Genomic DNA, 25,673 nt, shown 5'->3' with positions numbered 1-25,673 from the left:
CTGAAACGTCAATCTCTTAAATCAATTAAGTCGTGTCTGTCAGAGAAGCATGACACTGATTGCTGCGGATTTCTTGATTGATCATTGGTTTCAATGAGCTCTTGTGAATCATGTCAATAGGAAGAAGAAAATCTTACAATAAAATCATTCTTTCTGAAGATACTTTATTTGAATAGCAATAAATAAAATTGAAAAAAACTCTGTAAATCTGTTTATTTGCAATATATTTAGTTGGAATGGTTCTGAAGGGTTTTACTGGACACTTAACAACGCATCCTATAATTAGATTTATTGAGAATGGTTGGTTGGTTGGTTTGTTGTTTAACGCCACACTCAGCAATATTCCAGCTATATGACGGCGGTCTGTAAATAATCGAGTCTGCACCAGACAATCCAGTGATTGACATCATGAGCATCGATCCACGCAATTGGGATCGATGACCTGCATCAACCAAGTCAGCGAGCCTGACCACCCAATCCGTTAGTCGCCTTTTACGACAAGCATAGTCGCCTTTTACGACAAGCATAGTCGCCTTTTACGGCAAGCATGGGTTGCTGAAGACCTATTCTACCCCGGCTCTTCACGGGCCTTATTGAGAATAGACATATCACGTTTATTTAATGTGCATGCTTACTGAACAAATTGTAATGATTCATATAAACATGCTTTTATTGCATCACACAGGATATACAGCAGTGACAGCACACTTATTGAGAATAGACATATATGTGCTGTCACTGCTGTGTATCCTGTGTTATGCAATAAAAGCATGTTTATATTTGTTCAGTAAGCATGCACATTAAATTAACGTGATAGCTCCATTCATAAATATATTGCCTGTTCATTCCTGTTTCTTCACTCGGTCACTTAGTTTTGTTTCAACCCAAGACGCCTGTTTAGGGAAAGGTGTCAGATCATGCATAGTGGTGGTACATAAATAACTCTTGGAAGTCAAGTGTAGAGTATCAAAATTCTCCAGCCTGTAGGTCACAGTGATTACCCTTGGACCCTAATTTTATGACCCTCCAGAAATGATGTCTTCAGAGTTCACTAAACGCACAAATAGATGTGCCCAGGTGATTCTCTTGAAACATCTTGAACCTTTTTCTTGGTACTTTGAAAGTTTTTTCTTTCATTAACAAGTTTGTTGTGCATGACGTATAAGATTGGTTGGTTGGTTTGTTGTTTAAGGCCGCACTCAGCAATATTCCAGCTATATGACGGCGGTCTGTAAATAATCGAGTCTGGACCAGACAATCCAGTGATTAATATCATTAGCATTGATCCACGCAATTGGGATTGATGACGTGCCTCAACCAAGTCAGCGAGTCTGACCACCCGCTCCCGTTAGTCGCCTTTTGCGACAAGCATAGTCACCTTTTACAGCAAGCATGGGTTGCTGAAGACCTATTCTACCTGGGATTCTTCACGGGTCGACGTATAAGAGAGCTTGTGATTAATTAACAACTTTGTGGTCTGTATCAACAGCATCACATATGTAACTGTATGGAATCACCTTGGGGGAACCTGATTTTCAGTACCACCAATTTCAGCGGTAGAAACTAACATTTTTAGTCCACTGGTCCTTATAATGATAACATTTAGCAAAACTCTCAAAAATAACAAATTTCTACTAGTCCTTATGATACCTTAACTATTGGGTTGTTTGGTAAGGACTACTGGACTAGTGCCAATTGCTAACGCTGACCATTCCTGCAAATTTTGTTGTTAAGTTTTATTTGAAAAAGTACCAATTTTACTGTAAAGTGTCAATAAGCAATCTCACCAAGGTAGCCAGATCTTTGTCTGACAGTCTTGCACCTATTTCTAGCATTACTGTTTCAACCAATGCTTTTACAAGGCAGGAAATATAATTCTGGATGAATTGAATTTGACCCCTTGCAGTATTGAAACTTAAATCAATTGAATCAGTTCACTTTTATTTTTATTGACTATTGAGTGTTTTTGAGTAGAGGAAACTCTTTTTAATAATATCCCAGTCTGGCAACATGTGGCATGGTTCATTTTTTTCCAAATTTTTTGTTGATGTATTATTCTGTGATGCAGCTGTTAGGACATGTTTTACTAAATGTAAAAATATGGATAGGTGAAGTTTCAGAATGTGTTGGCGTGTACACTTATGGACTCCCAGACTATACCCAGTGCACCAAATGAGGTAGTCCTGATGAGGATTAGATATTCGACGAGCTTCAACAAAATTTTATGATTCAGTTGATGAATTCCCATGACAGATTTTGAGCACTAGCCCACACTCTTTTTTCCTGGTTGAGGTTTGTTGGCTGTCTGCCTGTTTAGCCCATCCAGTTCGCAAAACAACTTTGTGTGTTGCCACCTGAAAGAGCCAATACAATAGCCATGATATATAGACAATGTCATTAAAATCAGATCTTAGTTCTCGCTACCCCTAAACAAAGATCTGAGGACATCCCATTAGGGGTCACATCAGAACAGCCTTTGATCTGACAAATCAGAGCGTCGCTTACCAGATCATGAAAATGACAGTCGGAATGTGATGTCTAATTATGCAACCTCGAAAACTTTAACACAGTGTTTTCCGACGATAGTTACGGGCTTAACGACTGAATCCGTACAATCTAGACCATATGTTTCGAAGCGTAGTAGGCAATTTGAAATTAGTGCCGTGAAGCACGAGAAAGCTGCCTTCTGATTGGCAAATGTCGACTTCTTGTCAGTCATCCATTGGTCGGTCAAAGTTCGTGCAAGTTCGGTCTGGCGTGACCCGTAATGGGATGCCCTCAGATCTTTGTTTAGCGGTAGTGAGAACTAAGCTCTGATTTTAATGAGATTGATATATAGACGAATAAAATGTGTGCCGGGGTAAAGATTTGCATAAAGCTGATTCCAGGAAATTGATAATGGACATGTACCGGGTTAGTTAGTTTTTTGTGTCTTGTTATTAAATAGAATGTTTAAGCACCTTTCTTTATGTTTATATCTTTCTTAGTATTGTTCACCGAAATTGCTTGTGTGTTTCATCAACTTAATAAGCAACCCACCTTGTGTTTTTATATATGTTGATAACAATAATTATCATGGATGGGATGGAGATATACCGTCGTGCAAATTGGAAAATATTTTGGATATTTTTATAATTCCATGGTGCCAAGTGATAAGTTGCTGATGGTCCATAACAATCTGAACAACTTCATGTCCTTAAACATTTTCAGAAGCCTTAGGGCTATTATTGACATTGCCCTAGTGTTAAAAGTTAAAGATTTAGTGGTCCCTAGATTATTTGGATGAAGGTGAGATTGAAACATTACTACTTATAAGTGATTACTGAGGCATTTTATGTTAGTATATTTGTTTTTAGCAAACTGTGCAAGTCATGAGTGTACATTATCTGTCAGTGGATGTGATTCACATGAACATGATGAAGCTTGACTGTTTGGCAGGACTATTTAGAACATGCATTGACTCTTTTTTGCCTGTGTAACTATAAGGCACTTATTCAAAATAATGTGAGGTGAGATGTTTGGTAGTGGGGAAGAAGGGGATAAAATTAAATAATTCATTATTATGTCCTAATGACTGTTTAGTGTTGTCCAGTCTTTATTATTAGGTTTAACCTATTATAAATTTCAAATAATTTTGTTTTGTTGACAATACAAAGCTATGAACTCTATAACTACCATATCAAAACTGCAAAAGATGGATATTTATGAAGTTTTGAATACAAAAGTCCTTTTTATGGGCTTATAGATTGTGTTGCTAGCGTTCTCTGCCATAGATACAAAGGGAGGTAACTGACCAAGGTAAAGGCAATTTAAGCATTGGTAAATGTGATTTTGCTGATGCCGTTTGTGCTGATGTTGCCTATATTTTGCATTGTTTAGTATTTAAAAGTACCTATTATCATTATTATCTCAGCTCAATGTATGTAGTGCACGCAAAGTACTTACATAATTCCACGAGTGATGTCACTGCAAAAAGTATCTCATGAACTGCATGTCGGAATATGTAACATGATGTAAAGGAAAAGTTATGTGATTGTTTTAGAAGAACAGCAAACCAGTCACTATGAATGTTTGAAATTAGGCAAGAAAGGCAAGTGTGTTATGACATAAATCATAAATTTTAGAGATTGGGGAGGTCCCAAGATATAAATAATATTGCAGCAAATTTCAAGGATCCCAGGACCCCTTTGAATTCATTACAATGATTGGTACAAAACTTTGTCAGTCCAAATATATATATGTGAAAAAACAACAACTTCGTTTTCATGACTCTGGTGCATCAATCAAATGATTAATTGCATTTCAAAAGAAGGTTTTGCTTGATGGGAAGATTTTCAGAATTGGCATAGTTTGGATGATAAATTTTAATGCAAAAAATAAGTTCAGAATACACGGTTATCATGATGGTCCTGCTAATGGTGATTATTAATTATAATAAATGAAATATTTTAGCATGATGTTGCATCAATATTGTCCCAGGTATTATGTCTATTTGGGGCCGGCATCTGTGTGTGCACTGCCCACCTGTGTTTACAAGTTCAGCTAAACAGTTTATTTGCTTTTGGACAAACATGGAGAATTATGTGACGTCCATCTTGCATACTCTTCCAGCCTAAATGTTAGTCATGCTACACCAGTACGTAAAAGTCATTGACTTCAGGATTAATGACAAAATATTACCTCTGAGGATGTAATGATCGTCTTTTGATTACCTCCTGTTAAAGAATTACAATTGAATGAAGTTCATGAATATGTAGACCTACCTAGAAAGTATTGATCATGAAAGATATGCATTTCATCGTTCATATGACATTTTTACTCTGTTTCACATATTTTTAAAGAGAATCGCTTGGATAGAAATTAACTAAGAAATTTTGCTAGCCCGAATTGTGATAACATATGTCAATACCCCACAAAATGTTTGAAATTCTACTTGCCCTTAGGAAACCTAATAAACGAATGGGCTAGTGCCAATTTCTATCCCTGGAATCATATGCATTAAGATCTGTTTGAGTGAAATAGAACCAAATGGTACATGCTAGGATATTTGATAGATTTGACAATGTTGAATAGCCTATATACAACAGGGTTAGACACAGCCACTAGTGAAAATCCAGAGGGACTAGCTTTCTATCCAACCCAAAATATTTTGCATGAACCACCATTCAAAAATCAGCTCTCGACTACAGTCCGTTTGACTCCAAATGAGGACGATGAATTGCACGGTTTGTCCCCCCTACGTGTCATGTACACATTTCTATACAAAATTACATGATAGTTGCTTAAAGAACTTCATCCGTCATGGGTCTTAAAATAAACAAAATTCAGATTTTTTTGGGTACAGGGTATCTCTTAGATAAGCATGCAAACTTCCAGTAGTTTCTGAGAAAGCTTGTCCCCATTGCAGACACTATGCACTAGCTGAAAAGCAAGGAGCAAGTACCGTCTTGATGTTCCATACACTTTTCTGGATTTCGAGTTATTTTGCAATTCATCGTTCTCATTTGGAGTCAAACGGACTGTAGTTGGATGTGACCAGTGAGCATGAGGTGGGACATCTGAGGTAACTGGCTGTAACATGTCATTTGGCTTCTTTTTCTGTAGGTTTTACATATGGACAATATAAACTAAGATCCCGGATGAAAAGGGAGAAGGCAGTAATAAGTGGTGCACTTGTGCCCAATCCCTTTTTCTTTTCTGACAATAAAATATATTTAATAATAATCACTAGATTGAAAGAAGTTTTACTTGACTTGGGCTTCAATGTACTGGTGTTACCACGAAGATAGCTGAAAAATTGCTCATGCGATGTTAAGAAAATATCACTCACTCACTCACTGAAGCTAGTGGTGTGAAGATAGTGAACATGGTTGAAGATATTCTGATTTCTATTATTCCCCACAATACAACATTATTGCCATGATTTGACATAACCAAAAGCCCAAAACCCGAGTCTAGAAATATTCATTTGGCTCTGGTATACTCAGTTAATCATATGCCACTACAGAAAATCTGATTATGATGTGAAAAGTCAAGTTCAGGCTGGTAGAGTCAAAAGCTTTTGCCACAGATTGCATTGCTCTTCTTGAGGAACAATGAGGTCTTAGTTTGTATTTTCTTTGGCCATGTGAACTATTTTTTTTGCAACAGTACCAGCCAGTTTACGTCATTGATAACCAGATCACCTAAAAGTAAATTTTCCAAACATGGATTGGCAAGAGGAGTGAATTATTCATTGCACTAGAACATGCTGAAAGTCTTGGTAGTAACATTTATGCATTTCTATCCCCTGTGGTACTGTTCTGTGTACTTTCAATTTTGATGTGTGATAGTCATAATTAGATATCTGTTCCCTCAGGTAAGCCAATTCATGACTGCTGATTGATATGTTATAGGTTAGCCTAGGTCAAATGGGAAGACTGTGTAGCTAACAGTTTCTAAGGTTTTGAAAATAGTAGGATGATGATGGTGCCATTATAACGCGTTGCTAGGTTAATTTATTTATAATTTTTTATCACCCGCCACAAATCGGGGCAGGTGATATAGAAACAGTTTGTCTGTCCGTCCTTCCTTCCTTCCTTCCATCTGTCTATCTGCTTCTCAAAGGTGACAAATTTTCTCAAAAACTATTTAAGTTAGAGAAATGAAATTTCAAATGCTGATGTTACTGGTCATGATTTTACAAGAGTATGAAAATTGGTGTCTTTAATTAACTTTTTGCAGAGGGTATGGCCTTTGCTCCTTGCTTTTCAACTTTCTGCATGCTGCATGAAATCGGGACAAGTTTTCTCACACACTACTGAAATTACCAGAATGAAATTTTGCATGCTTGCAGAAGAGATACTTGTCCAAACTGAGTTCGAAAATTGGTGCTGCAAATTAGTTCGTTATGGTCGTTGCTCAATACTTTTCAACTAAGTGTATAGTGTCTCTAATGGGGTCAAGTTTTCTCAGAAAGTAATGAAATTGCATGAATGAAAGTTTGCATGCTGACCTAAGAAATACTTGTCAAGACCGAGTTTGAAAATTGGTGCTGTCAGTGATTGTTTTACAGAGTTATGGCCCTTGCTCCTTGCTCCTTGCTTTTCAGCTAGTGCATAGTGTCTGCAATGGGGACAAGCTTTCTCAGAAACTACTGGAAGTTTGCATGCTTATCTAAGAGATACTTACTTCCCTTGCTACGTTTTTAGATTATGAGCATATACAGTTATTGCCCTTAATCCATGTTATTTTACAAAGTGCATAGTGTCTGCAATGCAATTTTCTGATGACTGAATGCGACCCAAGTGCCTTTCTGTACTTAAGACTCTTTTTTTTTTTATAGTGTATATTCACTACTACATGAACAAACAAATTTCTAATGTGCCCCATGGCGGGGGATAGTGATAATGCTGTTTCCTTGTTCTTCTAATCATTGAGCTATATGTGGTTTACAAATTTACAAGATTTTTTTTGTAGTTGAGAGTAGGTTGTTGAGGGTTAAAAAAATCTTTTGATTATAAATGTTAAAGTGCAAATGACAGGTTAAATGGCATGATTGAAGTATATTCCCACTGCTTTAAGAGATCACATTTTATTAAGGAAAAGTACCTTGTGACGATTTTGTTGATGTTAAAGCCGGGCGAGAAATGGACTTTGCAAAAGTAGACACAATCATCCTTAAACAAATTGACAGGGAACATAATTTTAGCACACTTAAATGAGTAAAGGCACACCCAAGTATCTATATCAGTGCCGGGGGCACGGGTGGCCCAGTAGTCACTATGGCGCCGCAATTCGCTGTGCAGAGTTGTGTCCCTTGGCCAAGCCAGAAACCTATGATTATGGGTTTGAATCACGGTTAGCCCCAATTAGCCCCGTGCTCGTGGGTTTCACTGAAGTGGTAAACTTCTGAGACCTGCATCACTTCGGGCTTTCCTCACACATTAAGCTGACACGCCGTGATATAATTGGAATATTGTTAAAAGCGGCGTTAAACCCAACTCACTCACTCACTCACTATATCAGTGCCCTGTGCCACACTTGAAAGAAAAATACCTTCTGTACCCTTGGTTGGAAACAATGTTGCTTTATGGTTCTGGTGCTCACATATACCTGCTTGTATTTTCTACATTCTGCTTTCCCCAGGAAGAATTTGGGACAGATTAGATCACCAGTACCTGTAGGTTTTTGTCATAAGAACCAGCTAAAGTTGATATTCATGAGCAGCAACGAAAGTTGTGGAACACTTCTCCTTTGCATAGAAAGATTGACAATATTCTTTGTATCAATGTTGTATTGAAATATGGTACATGTAATAGTCAGTACCAATGTCAACTCCATCATCACTGCTTTTCTGATTATTACATTTAATTCTTTTTACAGAACAAAATGTGCATGTATTGGAGCAGTGACTGCAAAAATATTCTAAACAGTTAAGGTTGCTTGCTGGGAGAAACCCTATATCAATCTATCAAGAGACCCTTGACTATTTAGTTATATATTAATGGATTTAGTTTCTACAGTTGCCAAGTTGTAGTGGCATATTGAATAAATATATTAAATTCAAGAGTATTACTCTGATCCAGAGAATTTGCCAGTTATTTTCATCAAGATTGATGACAGATACCCTTTTCAAATTATGAATCCTCATATCTAATTTTTGCATAAGCATGATAAAGCGCATTCATAGGGATGCATTTTTCATGTCCAATTTTATTCAACCTGTAGAAAAGTAAATTTATCACTGACTTTCGCTGTGGCATTTCGATTTTAACTGACATTTGACCGCCTCCATGGTCTAGTGGTTGAGCGTCCGCCCGGAGAGCGGAATGTCCGGGGTGCGATCCCCGGCTGTGTCATACCAAAAGATGTTAATAGATTGTGCTTGTTGTTATCCTGTCTGGCGCTTGGCATTAAGGGGCTAAAACAAGGACTGGTCAGCTCGGAATCAGTATACTGTGTCTGAGTGGGGTATTCACGTTCAACTGCAGCATGGTATCTCAGTGAGCTAGCACTATAAATCAGCATCAGTCCGGATTAGTACAAGCAGCCACACAAACACATACACGTACATGCACGTCGCTATATAAGTGCAATAATCTTGGACGCGATGTTAAACCAAATTTCACCTCACCTTAGCCGACATTTGCACCATTGGTTTGCCATGCAAGTTCATGTACGGAAATGTCACTGAAGATCCAAGGTTTCTGCAGTTGTTAAAGCTGGTTCACATTAATAAAGGTGACAAAACCCTAAATCATAAGAAATCTGCTGAAAGCACAGTCCATTGTTTGTTTTTGTTTATATCATTTTATCATATCTGTTTTTGTGAAACACTGTCAAATAGCAATGATACCAGGTGTTTTTGAAAAAGTGACACAATCCTGCCCCCTCAGTGGCACCTGTCACAAGCACATGCAAAGGCAAATATTCACCTGAACAAAGGTGGAAATATGTGGTAGAAGTCAGGTAGATAATTGCATCGTATGTCAAGTTAAGACCTGTGAAGATCCAGGGTAGAATAGGTCTTCAGCATCCCATGATGATGCTTGCCGTAAGAGGTGACTAACGGGATAGGGTGGTCAGGCTTGCTGACTTGGTTGATGCATGTCATTGTATCCCAATTGCATGGATTGATGTTCATGATGGCAATCAGTGGATTATCTGGTCCAGATTGATTATATACAGACCACTGTCATATAGCTGGAATATTGAGTGTGGTGTTAAACAGGAAACAAACAAACATCCAGTTGATCCTTGTCCATACATCATTTACAATATCAGTGTTCAACACTAGGCATGATTCAGGGGTCCATGAATTTCTCTTTTATGTTTTTTATTTAACTGAGGATCCAAGAAATATTTTTTTCTGACTTTCAAATATCCTCAATGTGGAAACACTTAAACAAAAGGAATTTATTTTGGCAGTATTTTAATGATTTTCTGGTTCATTGGTGTTCATAACTCCCTCATTTTAAGATAGACCTGTGACTATCGAAAGACTGACATCACTTTTTGACTATCAACATGCTATAAAGAATACCCAAGTCTAGACTGTTAATGATATGTCAGGAGCTTGAAAGTGAAAATATTACATACATGTCAGCATATCGAGTTAGCCTGTCATGCCCCATTGGTGCCACCCAGGATGTGCACAGCTGTTGGATTACTTTCACTATATAGCTTTACACTTCTGCACTTCACATAATAGGCCCTGATAAAATACACCTGTCATTGCCATTAATCATATTTGTGTAGTGCGAGGAAAAGCTGGATATGTCTATGTGTGTGCCATATTTTGTGATGTGATGTTAACAGAAATGGGCATCTTAGCTGCAGTTTGAGTCAGGCAGGTATAATCTTTGATATAGTATTTTTTAGTTGTGCATGACTAGGATTGTTAGTAAACAGTTGTTAAATTCTCAAAATTTTCCACAAATGTTAGTTTTCATAATGAAATATTTGAAAAATATCTTTGTCAATATGTTGAGTCATGTTTGTATCAATTTAGGAAACTTTTAACAGCTTGTTTCAACTGACATCTGTTTCATGTCATCGTAAACTAGATTAAGTAAATTGATTGAGTAGAAAGATGAAAATGAGAAAGTAAGTTTAGGTTGGTAACTTTGTGTACATGGTGTAAATTGATTCATTTCACAAGTTATGTTGATAAAGAAAAACAGGAGTAGGCCTCAGGAAGCATGTCAGGATAGAAAGCTTGTTCACTTGACAATTGATAGTTGAAAATCTTTGAACTGTACCAGGGTTAGAAATTGGCACTAGTCCTATAGTCCTTGACAAACTGCCCAATAGTTAAGGTATCATAAGGACTAGTAGAAATGTGCCCTTTTTAAGGGTTTTGCTATATGTTATCATTATAAGGACCAGTGGTCTAAAACTGTTAGTTTCTAACGCTTTGTACACATCATTGTAACTTAGCTTCATTGATATACCCATCCAGCCTCTGACTTTGGTTGGCCACTAGTACAAAGCCCAAGTCTTGTTAAATTCTGTTCGATCTAGTAAGCACAGCTAATAATAGTCTATATGACAACACATAATTCTTGTGGAAAAGTCCCATGTTCTGACTTGTACACTTAAATGTTTTGGGCATATTTATCACTTTGAATGTCAAGTATAGAGCTTTGAGTATTTTGAAATTTAGTTTTGTATTGGTGTGATATGTCAGTGGATTTTAGAGGAGAACTTCAGTTTAAAACTTTTGACGGGGTTCCCTAATGTCCTATGACAATTGCATATTTATTCCAGGTTTATGTAATGCCACCATAATCACAATACAGTACATGCCAATACCTTAATTTTTACTAGTGAGATGTGTTGTCCAGATATGCAGGGAGCATTGTTAATAAGTATAACTTATGATCTTGAGGACATTAATATTCAGACAAAATGTGTAACAGTCAGTGCAGTCATTCTTTGAAGACTTATATTAACCCATCTGAAAAGGGAAATATGGTGAATGTAATGTGGGTAATTTCTTTTTGCCAGGGGCATTAGTGTCCGACAGTAATGTCTTGGTAACTTGTTCTGATTCTTTGTGAATTTCTTTGGAATATTCCTACTCCATGTTCATCATGCTCATGTTCAAATCCATTGTACTTCAGTGATATATGTTTGCCAATGACTTAATTAGATTTCAACGTGAGTCATATTACTCTTCCTCGAAAGTTGTTTAATCTGGGTTACAAAATTCCAGGCCTTCCTTTATTTACAGTACACCTGAAACATTTCAAAATGTTTTTATATATATATCAGTTATTGTGTATTTTAATTACCTTCAAATTCTGAGATACTAATAAAGGCAAAGAACTTAAGACACCAACTACTTACTCACTTCAAGGACATGTTGCCAAAAACAAATTATTTATTATTTTGTTCTCATGAATAAATGAAAGTTCATAAAAATAGTTCCAGTACTTTATCATGTTTATGATAGGAGTTTTTTTTATATACACATATATCATCATATAAAGCTGGTATTATGGTACCAAGTATGAACTGATTCCTTGTCTTGAATTCATGATGCCCAGCAAGGTGGCCCAGCTTTGGTTGCGGTTGGCTTATGGCATGTTATAAACAGTTTTGTATTGTTATGCTGAAGTATGTTTGATAAATTGGCTTTTATGTATAAGTTTGATGTATTTATTTGAGGTGCTGTGAAAAATTATTTTCTTCGCTATGTGGCTACAATAATGCTGATGCGACGTTAAATTTTAACTCACTCACACACTCTTATATGAATTTGTGTGCACAGTAAATTTTGTTGAATGGAAGGTGGGTAATATTTCTTTCTTTCTTTGGTTTCAGAGGGAGCTAAATAATATGAGGGATACCCCATCCTTCAAAATAAAGAAGGTTCTGGTTCTTTCAAAGTTGCGACATTCCAGTGTCTCTGGACGAAAAATTGGGGGCACCGGTTCTGCATTGACTTCATCCAAGACCAATAAGAAGGAGACAAGGACAAAGGTCAAGGATGACTCAAAGGACCAGGCAATTGGATTAAAACGCAAAGGAAGGCCTCCAAAGCCTAAAAAGCGGTTAAAAGATGAAGCTGACACTACTCAGGACAAACATGGGGAGACTGGACATGGTAGTACAGTGAAAGATAGCTCACAATCAGGGAAAAAAGAAGCAAACCCAGATAGTGAACTCTCCAAATCAGTGAACACGCAGCCTTCCAGCTCTGGTTCTAAGAGACAATTTGGAAAGAAAAGATCTCAGTTGATTGCCAAGCCTGAAAGGAAACTACGGAGCCAAATAGGTGAAATGCTTATGAGGCATGGGAAGAAGGTATCAAAGGCTCCAAAACCTAAAAGAAAGAGAACTTTAAGTGCTGATTTTGAACTCCTTGATGAAAAGTCTCTTAAGAGGCAATTGAAAGAAAATAATGATACTGCAAGTGGAGCAGAAACTGATCAAAATGATTCTGATGCTTCCATATTGCCAGATTCAGACAACGAAGTGGCGAACACAGGTAAGAGGAGGAAAAAGTTCAGTGTAACTTCAACCAGTTCAAAATCTCAGGCTAGGGAAACCTCTGTGTCCATGGATTCAAGTTGGGCTGATTGTCCGTCCCCTCTCATAGGCTCTGGAAAGAAATTAGTTAAGAAATCAAAGGCTTCAGGAAATTCACGTGATTCCTCAGTTGATGAATCCGAAACAAGCATTGTCATCAAACGACAGGGAACTAAGCAGAGGACAATCAGAAAGCAGACAGACAATGCACTTCCTGACAGCTCAACATCTGTTTCTGTGGCATCTGGAGACCAGCAAGATGATGAAAAACCAAAGAAACGAGGAAGACCTCCAAAAAGGAAGCGATTAGTGTCACAAGATTCACAGGTAAGTGAATCTGGAGAAATTGAAGAGAATATCGAACGACAACCTCAACTAACTAAAGTTGATGCCAATGCAATTACTGAGATTAAAATGTCCAAAGAAACAGTAAAGAAGCAACGGTTCGTGAGGAATGAAGAATGTCAAACTGATCCTTATACATTTTCTGGGGTTGACTTTGAGGAGGAAGATGACTCTGAAATTAGTTTCAAACCAACTGGCATGTCAGGTGATGTGAAACGGAAACCAGGCAGACCTAAAATTGGAGTACCCCGACAGCCTATTGTAAAATCTCTCAAAGTAAAAAATACACACAAGCTTCTTATATCTGATCAGAAACACAGGCCATTCAGTAGAGTAAGAGGAGGAAGAATATTAAAAGCTTCTCAGATGTATAAGACTACTCGCAAGAGAACCATTCAACAGTGTCAAGATAAACCATCAGTTTTGCTGGAAGCTAAGAAGGTGATTGATGAAGAATCGGCAGGACAGGAAACTGATCTTTTTGTACAAGTGGAAGAGAGAAAACCACCAGTTATCACACCTCTGAGGATTGTGGTTTCTGAACAAGAATCTGGAACAGGTTCTCCATTGTCACCTGAAATGCAGCATCCAGACCTAACGATAATAAAGGATTTGATCAGCCCTGCTCCAAGCAATGAAGACCTCGAACCACCTGTTTTAGAACTTGCTACTTTTGAGGCAGGGGTAATGGCAGAAGAACAGGATGTAGTGGGCGATTCAGTGACTACTGATATTGATACTGCAATAGAAGAAGTTTGTCCTGAGGAAGGTGTTTTAGACAGTTTAGAATCCATGGATGGTGATGTTATGGTCTGTCAGGAAGAAATAATACCATTTGTTGCCATTAATGAGGTGCCTGATACAGTACCAGTACCAGTAGTTGAAAGCAGTGACATGAACAATGAGGCTACACAGATGACACAGTGGAGCTCTGTCACACTGCCTCATGAAGAAACCAAAGATATCAAAACAGAGTCAAGTGAAACAGCAGAAGATGTTGAGGCAGTTCAGAGTGAGGGAGAAGTGTTGCCAAATACGGATAAAGCTGATGGTATTGAAAGTGAAATACATGAAACTTGTAAGGAAGCTGAACCTCAGAAGATCTCTGAAGCTCAGGTGTCCGAACCTCAGAAGGTGTCTGAATGTGTAACTCAGCCCTGTCAACCAGATGTAGATAATGTGGACAAGATGGAAATCGACAACTCTGAAACTGTGCAGTTGGTATCCTCGAAAGAAGAAGAAAAATCAACAAATATAGAGGAGGTTTCAGATGAGACCATTAGGGCTTGTCTGCAGGCTGTTGTTGATGACATTGTTAACACCCAGAGTCAAGACTCTGAAAAATGTGATGAATCAGAAGTAATTAAATCAGACACTGACATTGGTTCTAATGACCAAATGGATGCAATTAGTGATGTTGAGTCAAAGGATAAGGAACACAAATGTGAACCAGGTGGCATAAAAATGAAGCTTAAAAGACATAAAGGTAAATTCAAAGTCACACGTCTCAGTGAAGAAGATGATAGCTTAATTGCAGATGTTGCTTTAGAGGATGGTATTCCTAATGTTGAATCAAACTTTAATGAAAAATGTGAAGAAGACTCTAAAGTTGATGTCATTGCACTTGTCATGGAGCATATCCTGGATACAGTTGAATGTAATCTTCATGGATCCAAGGTCACTGAGGATAAGGTATCAGACAAGCAGTTTGAAAAAGAAAATGATGTTTTCACTGAAACAAATGAAGTGGAAGATGCTAGCTTCAGCTCAAGCTCTGACATATCTCCAGTTGACTCTGAAAAGCGTGTGCCACCTCTCACCATTAGACTCAAGTCGGGTAAACCTGGTAGAAAACCAGTGAGGAAATTTGAATTGCGACCGAAGATCTCTAGATCCCCTATTGAGATAATTGCAATGAGACAGAAACGCATTGAGGAAGAATATGACAAAAATGAAGCCACAAGACTGGCCAGGAAAATTGAAAAGCAGATTGGCAAAAGGAAAAACCTGGCTAAATCTGCTTTTAAGGAAAGCAACATTGCAGAAGTTGGTATAACAAATGTACAGAAAGCAGGAAACTTTGAGGAGCTTATGGATCTATGCACACCATGCTCAGTGAAACTTGTAGACTTTGTTAAGCAGTTGAATTTAACAAATCAATCTGAAGATGAGAGCCAGAGCAATTCACAGCAGTCAGATCTTGGTGTGACTGGAGGCATGGAATTGAGCGCAGATATATCCTCTCCACCTGCACCAGCTACAGTGAAAAAGAAGAGAATGATGAAAGGCCGAAAGAGTCAGTTCAAATCTGGAAGACCTAGGGGTAGACCACCTAAAAACAAAAACAAGGATGGTTTGACAGTTGCCCAACTTTTGAAATTGAAACAGGACGACACACCAACTCCAGAGCTACCTACAACAGAGAAAAATGTGGAGGAACTGGATGGAGAAGGCTTTGTTGGAAGCTTTGTTGAATTTTTGAAGTCTAAGAAGAAAGAAAAGCCGAAGTCTAAAGTTACAGATGCTACCAAGACGTCCAAGAAGACAGATACTAAGGCAGATGAGAGCATAACAAAGCTGACTCCAGTTGCTGTATCTCCACCTGCCACTGTTGCTCCAGTAGTGAATGCCCATACTGTACCAGAAAGTGTTAGACTGAAGCATTTATCTGGTGATAGAAAATCAGGTGTGAAGTATGTTTGTAACAAGTGTGAATTTTCCTCTGCTGTTCAGAAGACAATGGAATTTCATGTGTACAGTCATATTCCTGGTTTGTCATTCAAATGTGGGCATTGTAATAAAATATTTGCCTCTATGGTTGGAGCTTCAGCACATTCAAAGAATGAACATCATGGGAAAGAGTCAAAGGTAATCAAAAGTAAAGACTTAATTGAAAGTGAATTATATCATGTGATAGAAGAAGCACCAAAGGTGCCAGTAGAAACGAATGTCCTGAAGCCTGTAGATCCAGGATCAGTGAGTGGCAGTACAGCATCGGGGCCGGTCATCATATCTTTCCTCTTGGACAGCAAGTCATTGAAATCTCCCAATGCAAAGCGTTTTATGTGTACCCACTGTGATTATTCTACAGATATCTTGGAGGATGTGCAGCAACATGCAAAGGACTTGCATTCAGTTGAAAATCTGTATGCATGTATCTTGTGTGCAGATGCTTATTTTAACTCTGAAGAAACGGTTATAAGTCACAACCAAACAACACATCCTTCAAGGCCTCAGTCTTACAGGAAATTACCAAACTTCTATGATGTGGAACAGATGAAGGTAGCAGAGAAATCACAGCTTGAGGATAGAGGTAATATTTTTGACAGAATGAACAATTTGTTCTCTACAACCAATGTTGGCGACGATTCTAACAGCGAAAACCCGCGGAAAGCTCATTATCAAAGAGCCAGGGACTTCCTGTATGTGCAAGAAGGGTGGAAAAACAAAACATCTGCAGAAGCAGACAGCACAACGACAGTTGAAAATGAAACTGTGTTAAATACAGCGGACAGTGATTCTGTGTGTAACCTTGGTGACAGTCAACCAGTTACAGTCGAAAGTGAAACCAAAGGTGCTACTTCTGTTGATAAGCAGGCTGCAGAAAAGCTCAACAAAGCTGCCAGTGATAAAACAGACAGCATGTGTGTTGAGACAGAGCAATCAAAGAAAGAGAGTGGCAATGAGAAAGCAAATATTCTTGAACCAAAGGCTTCTTCAACTAATAGCAAGGCTGCAAGTGACGGTGATGGGAAAAGCCTGTCAGATTCATCCTCAGTGTAAGCAGTTCTTAAATGATATTTCTTAATTTTTGCATATCTCCTAATGTTTACTGGTTTACTTTTTAAAATCACCAAAGAAAGACCAAGGCAAATTATTATTTGATAATAGCCTTTATGATTTGTATCGTGTAATTATTAAAGTATACATAATCAAGCATCACATTAAGGCTGCAGTATTGCTGATGAGATGTAACATTTGATCTCACTTACTCAGTTATTATTTTAAATTATGATTGAGAATTACGATTTGAAAAACAACATATTCTTTTGAAACTTCCATGCTTATGTTCTTTGTAAATGCTGTTTTGTAATCTGACCAATAACAAGAGTGTGTATGTGACACTTTACACATTGTAAAAGTCTATAATGCAAATTTTTCAGTTATTTCAAACAAAATTATTTTGGACCTATTATATATTACGGATTTGCATAGTGTTTGACTCATAAATGCTTCTGTTTCAGGAATGATGCTGTTCCATCAATGGAGAAAGAGAAAGCTACTTTGGATCAAGAAAATACAGGTGCAGAGAAAGGTGCCATTGTAACAGACATAAATGATGACAATGGCCATGATGACTCTGGTGTCTCAAGCTTAAAAATTGTTGATGTTGTCAGTTTACGTGATCAGAACCCTGAACCAGCTGTTGAGCCTCCAAGGAAAAAGATGCCAACCCGAAACACTAGTCAGACATCTCGTGGAGCCAATAACCTGCCTGAGGTTGATGTTGATGCTTTGGTTCTGAGAAATGAGCGAATAACTTGCACATACAAGTGTATGAAATGTAACATACATTCTCCCTATCTGTCGGCTATGGTAGAACATTTGAAAAATTATCACAGTGAAATTGCTCTGTTTACTTGCCCTTATTGTAAAGGCTTTAATTCACAAAAGCCGGAGTTCACCACTGAGGTAAATGTGCATGAACATGTAAAAAAAGTGCACCCTTCTAACTGTGCAAAGAATGAAGTATCTCTCTCGGACACTGCAAAGACATTTGTTCAAGTGCTTGCGATTCCATCTGGTGTGGAGTGTAACAAAGTAGGCAATACATTTGTTATTGAGAAAGACATATACATGTGTTTGAAGTGTCAGGCACATATGCCATCACTAGACTATACTTTTGGACATCTAGAGAGGGAACATCCTGATGCCTTTGTTCAAGTGTGTCCACTGTGTAAGACGTTCAAGGACAAGTCAGATGAGGTAGTGTTTGCCCACATCATGAAAGAGCACAACCAAGATCCAAATGACCATCCTTTGTCTGTGGCTATTGAAGACAATTTGTTTTTGAGAATACCATCTATTTCGAAAAGTGGTGCTTACAATGATAAAGTGAACACTAACAAAGGTGCTAAACTTGATACCAATAGAAAAATAGCTCCAAAACCTTCCATAGGAGTAGTGAATGATGAGTCTGAAGATGATGTTTTAGTTGTGGGAGAAAGTAGAAACCCTTCTAGACCATCTGCAATCAGGTCTACAGGGCAATCATCAAAGAGAGGTCGACCCCCACTGATATCACAAGGTGTTGGAGGAATTACTACTGCACCAAGACTCGCTCTAAGACCTCCAAGATTTCCAACACCAATTCAACCAGCACATTCACAGCCAAAAGGCATTATGGTAGCAAACACAAGGTTTTCAACTCCTGTTGGAACAAGCACAAGGTTCTCGCCCCCTAAAGTAAAAAGCTCTACAAAGTCAAGTCCTGAACAAGCTCAGGAACTGATGATGGACTGTGAAAGTGTTGATGACCCTGTGAACGCCAATGCAAATATTGTGGAAGAAGATGGTGATGTTGTAGTTCCAGCAGTGCCAACAACTGCAATCAGTAGCCCTGCTAGTCTTATTGACTCCTCAAATGTCATTTCCCACTCGGCAGCTGTTGCAGTGGCCTCATCAGTTGTGTCAGTGGATACAACAGTGCGTGTCTCAACAGCAACTACTGCATCTGTCACCCAAACCACCACTGCCCCAGTCACAGCAAATAAACAGATAGTAGTAAACACAGCACCTCCACCTCCACTCAAGAGATTTGGTGTACCTATTCTTCCCAAGACGACTGCATCTCAGCAAGCAGAGGGACACATTGCAAAGACACATATTTCTTCTACGCCAACACAACAAACAACATCCATATCTTTAGCAGACAGACCATTGGTGGCAGAAAAGATCAAAGAACTACAAATATGCAGACCTAAGTCTTCACTTTTCTCTATGACGGATAAGCTCCATAGGCTTCACATGAGAGCTGCAGAAAGAGAAAGAGAAAAGGAAAAAGCTGCACAACTGGAAAGAAATAGTCCTCTGAATGCTCAAAGTAGTCAACTTAATCCAAGAAGTAGTCCTCAGTTCTCTCGGGAGGCTTTGCTTAATTCCAGAAGTAGTCCTATAACTAGCAGAAGTAGTCCCATGTTAAATACTAGCCAACCATCGTTATTTGCTTCAAGACCAGTTCTAAAGGTTCCAAGCTACTCGAGTATGCCAAGGCCTCAACCACCTCCAAGACCTAGTTCTGCTGCTCCAATGATTTCATCTGTGAATGCTAATATCCAGCACAGTCAGTCACAAGCAGCACAAGCCCATCGAAAGTCCCTGTTATTCAGGAATTGTCCTCTTGATTTGTCGAGAACTCCCTCTCCTGCTCCAACACAAGTGTCGTCAACCCCTCCACAGTCAAAGACAGTAACTGATGATCTGCCTCCAGATGCTTTCAAAATATTCAACCTAAAACCAGATTCAAGACGACAGAAACCATGTCCACAATCAACTTCCAATACTTCTGTAAGGCCGCCAGTTAAACAAGTCCTTGGAAACACCATCCCAAACATTGTTGGCACCCTGGCTGCTCCGGGAACTCTCTTGCAGCAGGTACAGGCCCTGCCCTATACCCAGCTTGCACAAATGCAGATGGCTGGTGTTCCACTGAACCCTTTGCAGTTGCAAGGTTTGTGCATTCCAGGAATAAACACTGGTAACTCTTTTGTGCTTGCACACCTACCACAGCATCAAGGTACTAGACTTAGTGTTCCACCTCAACAGCTACCTCAGATGCATTCCCAGACTCCTGTGAACACATCATCTCTATCTGTCCCTGTTTCTCAACCCCCAAGACCATCAAGTGCAAAGACTGTAGCTCAGGCTTTAGCAGAGAGGTCACATGGAAGCAGGCATGCTGTCCCCATTGCCAGCCACCCAAGACCTAAACAGAGCATTCCAGCTCGGTCAGTTTTGTCAATGAAAAAAACTGGTCATTCAAGGATTTCACAACAAGGTTTCTGTTGCCCTTACTGTCCACAGTTTAGACCGTTACAAGATTTTGAGGTTACCCCTCATATTGAGCGATGCCACCCAGGAAAAGATGTCATGTTTGTCAAAGTGCCATAGAAGGATAACCTTTGCATCCATCTATTTACAAGTGCTAATGTACTGCAGACATGTTTGGACACACTTTGTGCAGTGAATGTATTCCCTGCCAATATGCATCTTTGAGATACGGTATACATTATGTGGATGACATTCCTGTATTGGTAATTGCTTGCCACTTCGATGCCATTACCCAACTGAAGTAATGCCAAGATTTTACATGTATTCATTTATTTATTGCCTGTTAGGATCAGGCCTTATAAATAGTTTCTCCGCATCAGTATTCATGTTCACATTCGTTATAATATGATGCATATTTTATCACATGCTGCATGCTTAATTTCATATCATAAATGGAATGTTCTCTTGTCCTTAATTCAAGTGATAAGTGATGTCTCAGATGGTTGACAAGCAAACCCAATAAGGTTTATGATTTTAATGTTCAGTATTTATGAAACACCTGTACAGGATTGATATTTTCAGTGATTTGCTTGAATGGGTGGTCTGAATGTGTCTTGATGTCATGTTTTTTTTTTTATCTCTTTGTGTGTTGGAATAGCTTAAGGTACCTCAAGTTAAATATTTTGCTCAAATCAAACCTAAAGTTTGATTGAACTTCTGTTGAGCGGCATTTCTGCTGTGTTACATTTTCAACACCTCTGGAAGCATGAGGCCTATTATCATCATTTCAAATGATCTGATTTTCTGACCTTGTGTATTTTTAGAAATTGTATGTGAGCTACAGAGCCTTATGGCTCCATCCTTTTATTTTGTTGCTATATTTTAGTACAATGCCAACATGTTCAACTTCACATTATTAATGCTGGAGAATTTATCTCTTTTGAAGAAAGGTGATAGTATACAATACATTTGCAATGTATTTAGCCTCCCAAGGGAGTATTGATTGGTGCTTGTTGGACTTTGCTGTATGTATCATGTTCCAATTTGACTTATAAACAAAGGAAAAACTATTTGGAAGCCCAAAACTTGTCAACTGTATATTTCCTGATATTCTTTTCAGGACAAGTTGATATTTATTTTTCATATGATTGAAGATCTTGCAGTTTAACTTTAAATACAAAACACAGAGAAAGGAACAATATATTTACATTATCTTGAAGTTGTTTTGTTTGCTTTGTTGATTCTTCAAGGACTAAAGTTAAAGTTAAGTTTGAATAGTGATCATGTAGCTACAAATTCTTAATGTTCTTTATTTCATGACTAATCAACTAAGGGGATTAAAATTATTAAAACCTCTAACTGTATGCATGAAGTCTGACTTTCATTTCCTTTATGAACTTTAAAGGTTTTACCTTCTGCTGTATGTGACAAATTATTTTCACTTAATCCAATATGCATATCATTTGTGAAATATGTCATTGTGTATATCTGATGATCAGGAAGTTTCCACTTGCTAATGATGTTGGAGGGAGGTTCTTTCAGAGGGGCAAAAAGATATTCACACCTATTAAGTCATTCTATATACAACGGGCTTTGATCCTAATTCAAAAATGTGATCTTATGGCTAATACAATCATAACACCCATACATTTAACATAGGTTCCAAAAACTTGTCTATTTGGCTAATACCATACGATCTAGCCCCTAACACTTCTCTGATATCCAGTGAAGAATGAACAATCAAATGATTTGAGATCATGTCTTGTATGTCTGTGACAATTGTTTTATATGTAATTTCATGACAGTCATATAATTGGACAAAAGGTGCTAAAGTTTTGCACACTCAAGGGTCTTGCAACGCTTTGACAGTGAATGTATGGTGGGTGATTCCTTATTCAATAGTCCAATCTGGACTAGACATTGTTGTACATTGTTGAGTCAGGCATTAGACCAGGGCCTGTAACATACATAGATATGTATCATCAGCAGTACAGCTATGCCATATGTAGACATAGCTTTTTTATTGATTATGTGCTGTAAATTAATCTTAACAAGATGTGTTGGCTATGACCAGTAAGGTCATTTGCCCGAAGATACCATACCTTAATAGGCTTTAGAGTTGCACCTCACTGCCACTGGGTACTCCACATAGTCCTTGTTCATGTTGCCCTTTAGTTTAACAGCACTGAAGTACAGTAATCATACTGCCCACTTTATTTTTGTGAAGTGATTTTAGTATTTATACATATATATGTAAAACGAATATTGAATGTGGGGTTGTTGTATATACCAGTTATGTGTTATAACTAATTGATATTGGATTATCATGAATAGCTTTTTGTTATCACATGGTATAACACCTGATTATGACAACCTGTATGTAAATTTGTGTCTCAAACTTAAGTTATAAAACAGGGATGCATAATACCATGTTATAACAAATAGCATGGATACATTGGTATAATGGAGTGTATTCTGACACCTTGTTAAATCACAAACTGCTTTTGTCATATAGTAACAACATATGTTAAAATACACTCTTAACTATTGGAGGCAATTTTGTCTTGCATGCTCCCTCAAGCATAACATGTAACAGTGGATGGGGAGCTATCACCATATATGGCGGTGCATTAGATGCAGGCACATTCATTTATGTGTAACAGGCACCATCAGCATACTGATCTGTAACAAATGTAGAAAAAGCAGATTGTACCGAGCATCATTATTAAAACTTGAGGATGTCGGAAGAATATGAGGTTAGAAGGTAATCATGTGTGAAGGAAATGTCACATTTCTTGATAAACGACTTAGTATGCAAGTTGGTTATGAACAATTGTTAGCTTTTGAATTTGCAAAATTATTTTGAATAAAATATTCTGACATTGCCCAATATTCTTTGAATTTATTTTGTGCAATCCCAGAATTGTCAAATAAAAAAGAATCAGACTGTTTCGAAAGTGAAACTGGACAAGACCTTTACAGTTGTTCCGTAATTTGAAAGACTCTCAAAGCAAATAATATTATTGAAGTACACAGATAATCGAGATTGGAATCTTGTAAGGTCCAGAGGGTCTGTGAGGAAAGGATTAAAATAATGTGCTGGACATCAGCTGGAAGACTCAATGAAAAGGTCACTTGCTCAGTACAAGGATTGAACTCTAGTACATCAAAGAACGTTGTCTTGTTCTTGAATGAGCTGCAGTTGAATTCTCCATGACCTGCACTTAGTCCGACTTGAACCTTATTTCCTGCACATGGAACATCATGGGCAAGAGACAACTGCCTTGGCAGAACACCCAGGGATCCTGTGCAGAGTTCTATCAAAAATGACAACAGTCCCAACAGCTCTTACACAACGTTTAGGAAGAACCCACATAATGGTATGTTTTCTCTGGTTAAGGTAATGTGGAGCTTTTAGCTGGCACACTTGAGCGAGGTGGTAACATCCAATACTGATTTTTTATCGCATTTCAAAGCTTTAAAGGCTTAAACTGTAATATGTTGGTTTAAAGGGGGAAAACTATGTAAAACATGAATAATATTTTCTCAAAAATGGAGTTACATCCCCGTTTTAGTTTAAAATTAAAAAGTAAATGGTCCCAGAAAATGCCTGAAAAAAATGCATCAGGCTGGTGGAAAAAGGTAGCCTAAAAAGATAGATTGTTGCAAGGCTCATAGTTTCAAGCACCATTACAAGACTGTTGAACCGTTATCAGACAAACGGGACCTTCCCAGATCCGGTCGACCACGTATCACTACCAGAGCACAGGACAGATTCATAAGTCTTCGTCACCTTCGTGAAAAAACCACCACGCCCCACTACAACTACGGCAATACCAGGATTCCTTAGGATGTCAGCCCAGAAAGTGAGGAACTGTTTACGCGCTGAAGTTATTCGCGATGGACGACCAGTTTGAGGTGTCAATTTGAAGGACATGCGTCGTCGGCTGCGACGGCAGTGGTGTCAAAGGTCACTGATTATGGCCACAACTGTGATGGAGATAAGTTTGGTTTAGTGATGAGTCACGTTTTATGCTTCGCTGTGCGGATGGTAATCGTCGTGTTTACAGGCGTCGCGGGGAACGTTATGCACGAAACTGCATACAGGAAGCGGACAGATCAACCAAATCCTACACTGGTGATCAGACTTGATTGAAGTTCTTGGGATTTCTTGGGAACAACGTTGCACGAATGAGATTATTCAGCCATTATGCGAACGTCATTTTCCAACAATCAACGTCCGACCTCACACGGCAAGACCGACGAAGGCTTTTTTCAGGAATCAGAACATCCAGGTCCCGCCATGGCCCTCCGGGTCTCCAGATTTCAACCCAGTCGAACATTTATGAGATGCACTGGATCAACGACTGCGAGTTTGTCAGCAACAACCACAGAACCTTCGATAGTTGGCACAAGGACTGCAGCAGGGTTGGTAAACATTCCCCAGGCCACAATTCGTGATCTGATTGCTTCCATGGCGATACCTGTCAGGTTTGGACCAGATATTGAGAACAGATGACCTTCACCTTGAAAATCTACTGTTCCATGTGTGCCATATGGAACCTGGGTCAATGAAAATGATGTATGTTAATTTTGAACAATCAATTACCTTCTGTTGATTATTTATATGATATATAAAATACACATGTAAAATATTTTGCCTTTCTTTGTTTTGCAGTGTACATGCGACATGTGCATACAGTATTTGACTCTTGAAGATCCGAGTTGGAATTGATCTTCGTTAACACATGTTTGTTGTAAGAGACGACCAACGGGATCGGGTGGTCAGGCTGTCTGACTTGGTTGATGCATGTCAGCGTATCCAATTGCTGAGATCGATGCTTGTTATGTCAATCACTGGATTGTCTGGTCCAGACACGATTATTTACAGACCGCCGTCATGTAGCTGGAATATTGTATAGTGAGGCGTTTAACAACAAACACAGAAATTTTCGGGAGGATCACATTCATTTAGGACCGACATTTATCGTGAATTTTGTGAACATATATCCATAACACATTTCAAATGTTTCATCAGTCAAAACTTTGATTGGCTATCGTTAGAACAACAGGTTTAATACATATATTTTATTAAACAACGCATTTAGAAAATATATTTATTTTTTCGTTTTCGACCATTGACGTTTTGGAGCAACGTAAGTCGTGAAAAAAGAGTCTTACTGCGTTAAGCAAATAAACATAATTGTCATTAATAATCATTAAAAAATGCTTTCAGAATCGGACAATGATTTTGTTCAGGC

The 25,673-nt window shown here is 38.3% G+C and overlaps 1 protein-coding gene across 2 annotated transcripts in view; it reads left to right on the top strand.

Moving 5' to 3' along the window:
• LOC139456562 (microtubule-associated protein futsch-like) overlaps nt 1–23,297 on the top strand; it is a 34,940-nt gene extending 11,643 nt beyond the window's left edge. For both annotated transcript variants that reach the window (XM_071238345.1, XM_071238344.1), the window contains exons 2-3: nt 12,310–17,141; nt 17,607–23,297. In XM_071238345.1, the coding sequence (XP_071094446.1) occupies nt 12,310–17,141; nt 17,607–20,532 (7,758 nt within the window). In that variant the 3' untranslated portion in view covers nt 20,533–23,297. The remainder of the gene's footprint in view (nt 1–12,309; nt 17,142–17,606) is intronic.
• Nucleotides 23,298–25,673: the final 2,376 nt, after the last annotated feature.

Source organism: Haliotis cracherodii, unplaced genomic scaffold (genome assembly GCF_022045235.1).
Source record: "Haliotis cracherodii isolate W230 unplaced genomic scaffold, xgHalCrac1.p SCAF_11, whole genome shotgun sequence".
NCBI lineage: Eukaryota > Metazoa > Mollusca > Gastropoda > Lepetellida > Haliotidae > Haliotis > Haliotis cracherodii.
This window is presented reverse-complemented; position numbering and strand designations above follow the sequence as displayed.